The 11,687-nt window shown below is 38.6% G+C and overlaps 1 protein-coding gene across 1 annotated transcript; it reads right to left on the bottom strand.

Annotated features, from left to right (window-relative positions):
* Positions 1-931: 931 nt before the first annotated feature.
* On the bottom strand, positions 932-11,687 carry LOC128354761 (tripartite motif-containing protein 16-like; the record flags this gene model as incomplete). Its single annotated transcript, XM_053314932.1, has 3 exons — positions 10,037-11,687; positions 5,252-5,644; positions 932-1,098 (listed from the first exon to the last, which is right to left on the bottom strand). Coding segments are annotated over exons 1-3 (2,211 nt in total), but the record flags the coding sequence as incomplete, so codon positions are not given.

Genomic DNA, 11,687 nt, shown 5'->3' with positions numbered 1-11,687 from the left:
AGGGAAAGGAGGGAGGAAGGAAGGGAAGGAGGGAAGAAGTAAGGGAGGAAGGGAGGGAGGGAGGGAGGGAAGGAGGGAAGGAGGGAGGAAGGAAGTGAATAATCCACCTGTTGCCCTCGAGTCGAGGGAGGAAGGGAAGGAAGGAAAGGAGGGAGGGAAGGAGTAAGGGAGGGAGGGAGGGAGGGAGGGAGGGAGGGAAGGAAGAGAAGGAAGGAAGGGAGGAAAGGAGGGAAGGGTTCGGCCTCTTTTTTCTTCCTTCCCTTCTTATTTCCTTTCTTCCTTCTTTCCTTCCAGCTTTTTAATAATAAGGCCCACATGATATCAAACGGGATATTATACAAAGGTTAATTATTATGAAACATTATCTATCCAACACTATGAAATATTTATGCATTATTATTAAACATTGATCATTATAATGAAGTATTTCCCATTAATATAAACATAATTATTTATTCATTTAATTTTGCTGTGCCTTTTATTCTGAAGTTAAAGAATCCGGAAATGCACCTTCCATCCTAATTAACGTAGCTTGAATTTAATATTTACTCTTTATACTTTATCATTATGATCTTATATGCCCTCACGTGTGTTAATGAGCAGATGATTAACAGCATTATTATTATTATATCACAATTATTAATATTAAAATGTGTTTTTAATTACAAGAAAATGTTATTTATTGTTGTTGTTGTTTCGATGATGACGTCAGGCGATACGCAAGACGGCGCCAGAGTGATTATTTTTTATCACATATTATGTTATATTAAATCATCTTAATCCCTATTATGTGCATTTTGGTTTTGGTTTTAAAAATGTAACTTTTTTTGGTCGGTTTTCTTTTTTTCTCTCTCTCTGTGGCAACAACGGAAGTGACGGCTGATTTCTCTCCGGAGCCTTTGCGGGTCCGACTCCTCTTTAATCTCCTCACCAGGCTGTCCGTGCGGTCCTCCCCCGCATGTCCCGTCCTCTCCTGTAGGACGCACACCGCAGATTGCACCGCCAGCTGCAGGATCAGCTCCGTCTCACAGCGGAACGTTTCTGCGGCCGCCAGCTCGTCCCCCGGCGGCCCCATCACGGCCCGCCAACCTCCGACCACTTCCGGCGCAAAGCCAAAGTTAAAGTTAGAAAAATAAATAAAAACCCCGAGCAGAGTCTGTCAGAGAGAGAGAGAGGGAGAGAGTCTAGAGACTAGCAGTCAGGATGGTTCTCTGCTCTGCTGTCACAATAATATGGCTGCAGTGTTCACTTCCGGGTCATTATGTTGAGCCTTCAAAATAAAGTGTCGCAGTGAGAAGTATGGAGAGCCAAATGGGACAAAATGCTTTATTCAGAGGTGGAAGAAGTACACAGCAGTAAAAGTACCAATACTACAATACATAAATACTCCATTACAAGTAAAAGTACTGCAGTATTATAGTGATGTAGTTAAAGTATTACAGTAAAAGTACACAAGTATTATGAGTGATGTAGTATGCAGTATTACAGTAAAAGTACTGCAGTATTATAGTAATGTAGTATGCAGTATTATGAGTGATGTAGTATGCAGTATTACAATAAAAGTACTGCAGTATTATAGTGATGTAGTATGCAGTATTACAGTAAAAGTATTGCAGTATTATGAGTGATGTAGTATGCAGTATTACAGTAAAAGTACTGCAGTATTATAGTAATGTAGTATGCAGTATTATGAGTGATGTAGTATGCAGTATTACAATAAAAGTACTGCAGTATTATAGTGATGTAGTATGCAGTATTACAGTAAAAGTATTGCAGTATTATGAGTGATGTAGTATGCAGTATTACAGTAAAAGTACTGCAGTATTAGGAGTGATGTAGTATGCAGTATTACAGTAAAAGTACTGCAGTATTATAGTGATGTAGTATGCAGTATTACAATAAAAGTACTGCAGTATTATAGTGATGTAGTATGCAGTATTACAATAAAAGTACTGCAGTATTATAGTGATGTAGTATGCAGTATTACAGTAAAAGTACTGCAGTATTATAGTGATGTAGTATGCAGTATTACAGTAAAAGTACTGCAGTATTACAGTAAAAGTACTGCAGTATTATAGTGATGTAGTATGCAGTATTACAGTAAAAGTACTGCAGTATTATAGTGATGTAGTATGCAGTATTACAGTAAAAGTACACAAGTATTATGAGTGATGTAGTATGCAGTATTACAGTAAAAGTACTGCAGTATTATGAGTGACGTAGTATGCAGTATTACAGTAAAAGTACACAAGTATTATAGTGATGTAGTATGCAGTATTGCAGTAAAAGTACTGCAGTATTATAGTGATGTAGTATGCAGTATTACAGTAAAAGTACTGCAGTATTATAGTGATGTAGTATGCAGTATTCCAGTAAAAGTACTGCAGTATTATAGTGATGTAGTATGCAGTATTACAGTAAAAGTACTGCAGTATTATAGTGATGTAGTATGCAGTATTACAGTAAAAGTACTGCAGTATTATGAGTGATGTAGTATGCAGTATTACAGTAAAAGTACTGCAGTATTATAGTGATGTAGTATGCAGTATTACAGTAAAAGTACTGCAGTATTAAAGTAAAAGTACTGCAGTATTATAGTGATGTAGTATGCAGTATTACAGTAAAAGTACTGCAGTATTATAGTGATGTAGTATGCAGTATTACAGTAAAAGTACACAAGTATTATGAGTGATGTAGTATGCAGTATTACAGTAAAAGTACTGCAGTATTATGAGTGACGTAGTATGCAGTATTACAGTAAAAGTACACAAGTATTATAGTGATGTAGTATGCAGTATTGCAGTAAAAGTACTGCAGTATTATAGTGATGTAGTATGCAGTATTACAGTAAAAGTACTGCAGTATTATAGTGATGTAGTATGCAGTATTCCAGTAAAAGTACTGCAGTATTATAGTGATGTAGTATGCAGTATTACAGTAAAAGTACTGCAGTATTATAGTGATGTAGTATGCAGTATTACAGTAAAAGTACTGCAGTATTATGAGTGATGTAGTATGCAGTATTACAGTAAAAGTACTGCAGTATTATAGTGATGTAGTATGCAGTATTACAGTAAAAGTACTGCAGTATTACAGTAAAAGTACTGCAGTATTATAGTGATGTAGTATGCAGTATTACAGTAAAAGTACTGCAGTATTAGGAGTGATGTAGTATGCAGTATCACAGTAAAAGTACTGCAGTATTATAGTGATGTAGTATGCAGTATTACAGTAAAAGTACTGCAGTATTATAGTGATGTAGTATGCAGTATTACAGTAAAAGTACTGCAGTATTATAGTGATGTAGTATGCAGTATTACAGTAAAAGTATTGCAGTATTATGAGTGATGTAGTATGCAGTATTACAGTAAAAGTACTGCAGTATTAGGAGTGATGTAGTATGCAGTATTACAGTAAAAGTACTGCAGTATTATAGTGATGTAGTATGCAGTATTACAATAAAAGTACTGCAGTATTATAGTGATGTAGTATGCAGTATTACAATAAAAGTACTGCAGTATTATAGTGATGTAGTATGCAGTATTACAGTAAAAGTACTGCAGTATTATAGTGATGTAGTATGCAGTATTACAGTAAAAGTACTGCAGTATTACAGTAAAAGTACTGCAGTATTATAGTGATGTAGTATGCAGTATTACAGTAAAAGTACTGCAGTATTATAGTGATGTAGTATGCAGTATTACAGTAAAAGTACACAAGTATTATGAGTGATGTAGTATGCAGTATTACAGTAAAAGTACTGCAGTATTATGAGTGACGTAGTATGCAGTATTACAGTAAAAGTACACAAGTATTATAGTGATGTAGTATGCAGTATTGCAGTAAAAGTACTGCAGTATTATAGTGATGTAGTATGCAGTATTACAGTAAAAGTACTGCAGTATTATAGTGATGTAGTATGCAGTATTCCAGTAAAAGTACTGCAGTATTATAGTGATGTAGTATGCAGTATTACAGTAAAAGTACTGCAGTATTATAGTGATGTAGTATGCAGTATTACAGTAAAAGTACTGCAGTATTATGAGTGATGTAGTATGCAGTATTACAGTAAAAGTACTGCAGTATTATAGTGATGTAGTATGCAGTATTACAGTAAAAGTACTGCAGTATTAAAGTAAAAGTACTGCAGTATTATAGTGATGTAGTATGCAGTATTACAGTAAAAGTACTGCAGTATTATAGTGATGTAGTATGCAGTATTACAGTAAAAGTACACAAGTATTATGAGTGATGTAGTATGCAGTATTACAGTAAAAGTACTGCAGTATTATGAGTGACGTAGTATGCAGTATTACAGTAAAAGTACACAAGTATTATAGTGATGTAGTATGCAGTATTGCAGTAAAAGTACTGCAGTATTATAGTGATGTAGTATGCAGTATTACAGTAAAAGTACTGCAGTATTATAGTGATGTAGTATGCAGTATTCCAGTAAAAGTACTGCAGTATTATAGTGATGTAGTATGCAGTATTACAGTAAAAGTACTGCAGTATTATAGTGATGTAGTATGCAGTATTACAGTAAAAGTACTGCAGTATTATGAGTGATGTAGTATGCAGTATTACAGTAAAAGTACTGCAGTATTATAGTGATGTAGTATGCAGTATTACAGTAAAAGTACTGCAGTATTACAGTAAAAGTACTGCAGTATTATAGTGATGTAGTATGCAGTATTACAGTAAAAGTACTGCAGTATTAGGAGTGATGTAGTATGCAGTATCACAGTAAAAGTACTGCAGTATTATAGTGATGTAGTATGCAGTATTACAGTAAAAGTACTGCAGTATTATAGTGATGTAGTATGCAGTATTACAGTAAAAGTACTGCAGTATTATAGTGATGTAGTATGCAGTATTACAGTAAAAGTACTGCAGTATTATAGTGATGTAGTATGCAGTATTACAGTAAAAGTACACAAGTATTATAGTGATGTAGTATGCAGTATTACAGTAAAAGTACTGCAGTATTATAGTGATGTAGTATGCAGTATTACAGTAAAAGTACACAAGTATTATGAGTGATGTAGTATGCAGTATTACAGTAAAAGTACTGCAGTATTATAGTGATGTAGTATGCAGTATTACAGTAAAAGTACTGCAGCATTATGAGTGATGTAGTATGCAGTATTACAGTAAAAGTACTGCAGTATTATGAGTGATGTAGTATGCAGTAAAAGTTACAACATCTGACACATGAAGTCTGAAATGACTTCTGTCTATTTCATTTTACACAACTCAGCTGTGGATCCACCGTAAACCCAAAGTCCAGCATAGAGAGGCTGAGTGAATGTGGTCTGGACTCTGTGGAGGAGAGTCATGGTTTCAGAGACGCTGTAGAAGGACAGAATACCTGCTCTGTGATCCAGGTACACTCCGACTCTGGAGGAAACAAGACCTGAGACGGGAGTTTTAATGTTGTTGAAGTAAAATTCATACCTGTCAGTGTAACACCATAAAGACCAAGATTTGTCATTATATCCAAATATAGATTCACTTCCTGCTCTGCTGATATTCTTGTATGCGACTGCTAAACGAACTCTTCCTCCTCTCCTCTCCACCTCCCAGTAACAACGTCCAGTCAGACTCTCTCTACTCAGGACCTGATAATGATAAGTGAATCTGTCTGTGTGAATAGAATAAGACTGTGGTGTATATTCTACTTTTCTGTTCCCCTCAGATAAAAACAACCATGTGTTTGCTGTGTTTGGATCCAGAGTGATTTCACGTGAATATTTTAAGAACCAAGCTCTGGTCTTGGGTCCTGGTTCTGGCAGTAAAACGTCCACTTCAGTCACTGCCAGTGAGATGATTGTCCATTCGTCCGTCAGGATGTCCTGTAGTTTATCTCTGAGCTCTGACACAGCTGCTGTCACATCCTCAAAGTATCTGAGAGGACGGATATTGATGCTGGATGAGTCTGTAGGTTCACTGAGTTGTGACACTGAGGGGTAGTTGTGTAGAAACTGGTTGTGATCCTCTGTGTGTGAGAGCTGCTTCAGTTCAGCGTCTTTCCTCTTCAGCTCAGTGATCTCCTGCTGCAGCTTCTCCTGAAGCTCTTTGACTCCACTCACTTCAGTTTCCTGCTGGGATCTGATCTGCTGCTTCACATCAGAGCTTCTTTTCTGGAGGAGACGGATCAGCTGAGTGAAGATCTTCTCACTGTCCTCCACGGCTTTATCAGCAGAGAGACTGACGGCCTCCACCTCCTGTTGAAGCAGCTTCACATCTTTCTCTCTGTCCTGGATTCTCTGCTGGATGTTTAGTCGACTCACCTCGAGCTCTCTCTGCCTCTCAGTCCTTTCTGCTGCAGCTGGGACTGTGTCGTGGCCTTTATGTTCATCCATAGTGCACAGATAACAGATACTCTTCTTATCTGTACGGCAGAATATCTTCATCACCTCATCATGACGAGAGCAGATATTCTCCTGGAGCTTCTTGGAGGGCTCCACCAGCTTGTGTTTTTTAAATGTAGGTGATTCATAGTGAGACTGGAGGTGACTCTCACAGTAAGAGGCCAGACACACCAGACAGGACTTGAAGGCTTTCAGCTTCCTCCCAGTGCAGACATCACAGGCCACATCTTCAGGTCCAGCATAGCAGTGATCAGCAGGAGCAGCTTGGAGTCCAGTCTTCTTCAGCTGCTCCAATAAAGCTGCTAACATGGTGTTTTTCTTCAGGACAGGCCTCGGTGTGAAGGCCTCTCTGCACCGAGGGCAGCTGTAGATCTTCATCTGATCCTCTCCATCCCAGAATCCTTTAATACAGCTCATACAGTAGTTGTGTCCACAGGGAAGACCCACCGGATCCTTCAGTAGATCCAGACAGATCGAACAGGAGAAGGATTCTCGGTCCAGCTGATCTCTCTGCGCCATTTCAGCTCTCAGAGGCAACGACTGTCTGAGTTTCACTTTCTGTTTGATCATGTGATCCTGCAGTGAAAGCAGCCTGACAGCTCTGTGCTGCGTCACATGTTGGTTACACCCATCTACAAACTGTAGATCTGAAGGGAGAGAACAAGGAACTCTGATCCCAGAGTGGAGCTTGTTGTGTTTAAAGAACAGGGACGGTTATCAGGACGAGGAGCCGCACTGTGGATTCAAACTGTGTTTCCTCATTTACAGTAAAGTCTCAGTTAAAAGCTGCTCAACATTTAACTTTACTGCTATGTACAAATACTCCATTACAAGTAAAAGCACTGCATGAAAAATCCTCCTTGAGTAAAAGTACATAAGTATTGTGAGTGATGTAGTGTGCAGTATTACAGTAAACTAGTACTAGTGAAACTGCCTATTTAACAAGTGTAGTTACACGCTGTGACCACCAGAGTGCAGCAGACTTATTTCAAACCTTACATCAACAGTGAATAATGATGTCAGAAATGACCACCACACATGAACACCGCCACATTAAATCTTATTAAACACCTCACACAGTCTTCTCATGAATAGTTTATACAAATGTAACAGCACACTTTGTCCAGCAGGTGTCGCCACGTCACCATTAAACAACACAATGAAACATCTGTTGGAGTCATTTCACTGTGTCGCTTTCAAACAGCAGAAATAATGTACCGTTGGCCTGTAATGTTTCTGAGTTGTATAGGTAAACTTTATTATCATCAATAGTATTGGTCATTAATATCATTTGAATCCAAGTGTCAGGGTGTGAAAAATGTGTTCATAGATGAGAATAAATGCACATATAATATTCTTAGATTCTTGTTTAGTGGACAAATGCTGCACTGAAGAAATATGTATGTGTAAAAAAACTGAGGCTAACATATTCAGAATAACTGTTATCAGAAATTATAAAGTTAAATTGAAACTAAATTTAGTTTATTAACATAGAAATGAAGCTGAAAAGATCAATGTTTCTGTTTTATGAGACGAATAAATGTGAGTCAGTGATGTGATTATGTTTTATTGTCATTTTTCAGCTGATCTCTATACAGTCGTATTAATTTCATACATCCACATTTAGAGCCACAGACACACAGTGAGAGCAGAGCGTAGATCTAATGTCAATCTGAATGATGAAGATTAAGAGTAGAAACAAAAAACATAAAAACAGACATAAAAGAAAGAGTGAAGAGATGTTTCAATCTTCTGTGTCATCATTAATACAAAAGAGAGACGTTCATGAAGGCGACAGACGAGGAAGTTTTATACATTACAAACTTTCAAACAGGTTAAAGATGATTCTCAGTTTTCTGTCAATCTGTAAATTTAAATAAAAGGATTGATGTAGTATGCAGTAATAGAGTAAAAGAACTGCAGTATTATAGTGATGTAGTATGCAGTATTACATTAAAAGTACTGCAATATTATAGTGATGTAGTATGCAGTATTACAGTAAAAGTACTGCAGTATTATAGTGATGTAGTATGCAGTATTACAGTAAAAGTACTGTAGTATTATAGTGATGTAGTATGCAGTAATAGAGTAAAAGTACTGCAGTATTATAGTGATGTAGTATGCAGTGTTACAGTAAAAGTACTGCAGTATTATAGTGATGTAGTATGCAGTATTACAGTAAAAGTACTGCAGTATTATAGTGATGTAGTATGCAGTATTACAGTAAAAGTACTGTAGTATTATAGTGATGTAGTATGCAGTATTACAGTAAAAGTACTGCAGTATTATAGTGATGTAGAATGCAGTATTACAGTAAAATTACTGCAGTATTATAAGTAATGTAGTATGCAGTATTACAGTAAAAGTACTGCAGTATTATAAGTAATGTAGTATGCAGTATTACAGTAGAAGTACACAAGTATTATAGTGATGTAGTATGCAGTATTACAGTAAAAGTAGTGAGAACCTCCATGGATAAAAACACAAAAAAAGTCACATTTAAAGAAACTGAACATATAAACGACACATACGTAAAGTGAACAAAGTGTTGAACATCACTATTAGCGTGTCAGCTGATCTCTGAGCAGCTCAGAAACATGGAGACAAAAACATGAAGAATTACAACATCTGACACATGAAGTCTGAAATGACTTCTGTCTATTTCACTTTACACAACTCAGCTGTGGATCCAGAATAAACCCAAAGTCCAGCATAGAGAGGCTGAGTGAATGTGGTCTGGACTCTGTGGAGGAGAGTCATGGTTTCAGAGACGCTGTTGAAGGACAGAATACCTGCTCTGTGATCCAGGTACACTCCGACTCTGGAGGAACCAGGACCTGAGACGGGAGTTTTAATGTTGTTGAAGTAAAATTGATAACTGTTAGGGTAACAAGTTAAAGACCAAGATTTGTCATTACGTCCAAATAGAGATTCATCTCCTGCTCTGCTGATATTCTTGTATGCGACTGCTACTAAAACTCCTCTGCTCCTCTCCACCTCCCAGTAACAACGTCCAGTCAGACTCTCTCTACTCAGGACCTGAAGATGATCAGTGAATCTGTCTGTGTGACTAGAATAAGACTGTTGTTGACTCGCCCATTCTACTTTTCTGTTCCCCTCAGATAAAAACAACCATGTGTTTGCTGTGTTTGGATCCAGAGTGATTTCACGTGAATATCTTAAGAACTCAGCTAACATGGTGTTTTTCTTCAGGACAGGCCTCGGTGTGAAGGCCTCTCTGCACTGAGGGCAGGTGTAGATCTTCCTCTGATCCTCTCCATCCCAGAATCCTTTAATACAGCTCATACAGTAGCTGTGTCCACAGGTAGTAGTCACCGGATCCTTTAGTAAATCTGTTGGAGTCATTTCACTGTGTCGCTTTCAAACAGCAGAAATAATATACCATTGGCCTGTAATGTTGCTGTAATGTATAGGTAAACTTTATTGTCATTATTAGTAATGGTCATTAATATCATTTAAATCCAAGTATCAGGGTGTGAAAATGTGTAAAAGATGAGAACATGTACTGCAAGTACAATAAAAGTACTGCAGTATTATGAGTGATGTAGTAACAGTTCTCATAGTAATGAAAGTTTATAAGAAACTTTTTTTCAACATGTGACACATGAAGTCTGAAATGACTTCTGTCTATTTCACTTAACACAACTCAGCTGTGGAATAAAGACCAACATTAAATCCAGCATAGAGAGGCTGAGTGAATGTGGTCTGGACTCTGTGGAGGAGAGTCATGGTTTCAGAGACGCTGTAGAAGGACAGAATACCTGCTCTGTGATCCAGGTACACTCCGACTCTGGAGGAACCAGGACCTGAGACGCGAGTTTCAATGTTGTTGAAGTAAAATACATAACTGTCAGTGCCACAATATAAAGACCAAGATTTGTCATTACATCTAAATGCAGATTCATTTCCTGCTCTGCTGATATTCTTGTATGCGACTGCTACATAAACTCCTCCCCATCCTGCTCTCCACTCCACCTCCCAGTAACAATGTCCAGTCAGACTCTCTCTACTCAGGACCTGCCACTCATCAGTGAATCTGTCTGTGTGATTAGAATAAGACTGTTGACCTTTATATTCTACTTTTCTGTTCTCATCAGATAATAACAGCTCTGTGTGTACTGTGTTTGGATCCAGAGTGATTTCACATGAATATTTTAAGAACTCAGCTCTGGTCTTGGGTTCTGGTTCTGACAGTAAAACGTCCACTTCAGTCACTGCCAGTGAGATGTTTGTCCATTTGTCCCTCAGGATGTCCTGTAGTTTATCTCTGAGCTCTGACACAGCTGCTGTCACATTCTCAAAGTATCTGAGAGGACGGATATTGATGCTGGATGAGTCTGTAGGTTCACTGAGTTGTGACATTGAGGGGTAGTTGTGTAGAAACTGGTTGTGATCCTCTGTGTGTGAGAGCTGCTTCAGTTCAGCGTCTTTCCTCTTCAGCTCAGTGATATCCTGCTGCAGCTTCTCCTGAAGCTCTTTGACTCCACTCACTTCAGTTTCCTGCTGGGATCTGATCTGCTGCTTCACATCAGAGCTTCTTTTCTGGAGGAGACGGATCAGCTGAGTGAAGATCTTCTCACTGTCCTCCACTGCTTTATCAGCAGAGCGACTGACGGCCTCCACCTCCTGTTGAAGCAGCTTCACATCTTTCTCTCTGTCCTGGATTCTCTGCTGGATGTTTAGTCGACTCACCTCGAGCTCTCTCTGCCTCTCAGTCCTTTCTGCTGCAGCTGGGACTGTGTCGTGGCCTTTATGATCCTCCATAGTGCACAGATAACAGATACTCTTCTTATCTGTACGGCAGAATATCTTCATCACCTCATCATGACGAGAACAGATGTTCTCCTGGAGCTTCTTGGAGGGCTCCACCAGCTTGTGTTTTTTAAATGTAGGTGATTCATAGTGAGACTGGAGGTGATTCTCACAGTAAGAGGCCAGACACACCAGACAGGACTTGAAGGCTTTCAGCTTCCTCCCAGTGCAGACATCACAGGCCACATCTTCAGGTCCAGCATAGCAGTGATCAGCAGGAACAGCTTGGTGTCCAGTCTTCTTCAGCTGCTCCACTAAAGCTGCTAACATGGTGTTTTTCTTCAGGACAGGCCTCGGTGTGAAGGCCTCTCTGCACTGAGGGCAGCTGTAGATCTTCCTCTGATCCTCTCCATCCCAGAATCCTTTAATACAGCTCATACAGTAGCTGTGTCCACAGGGAATAGTCACCGGATCCTTCAGTAGATCCAGACAGATCGAACAGGAGAAGGATTCTCGGTCCAGCTGATCTCTCTGTGCCAT

The sequence above is a fragment of the Scomber japonicus genome, unplaced genomic scaffold, assembly GCF_027409825.1.
Source record: "Scomber japonicus isolate fScoJap1 unplaced genomic scaffold, fScoJap1.pri scaffold_541, whole genome shotgun sequence".
NCBI classification, from domain to species: domain Eukaryota; kingdom Metazoa; phylum Chordata; class Actinopteri; order Scombriformes; family Scombridae; genus Scomber; species Scomber japonicus.
Note: the sequence above shows the minus strand (reverse complement) of the source record. Positions and strands in the feature narration are given on the sequence as shown.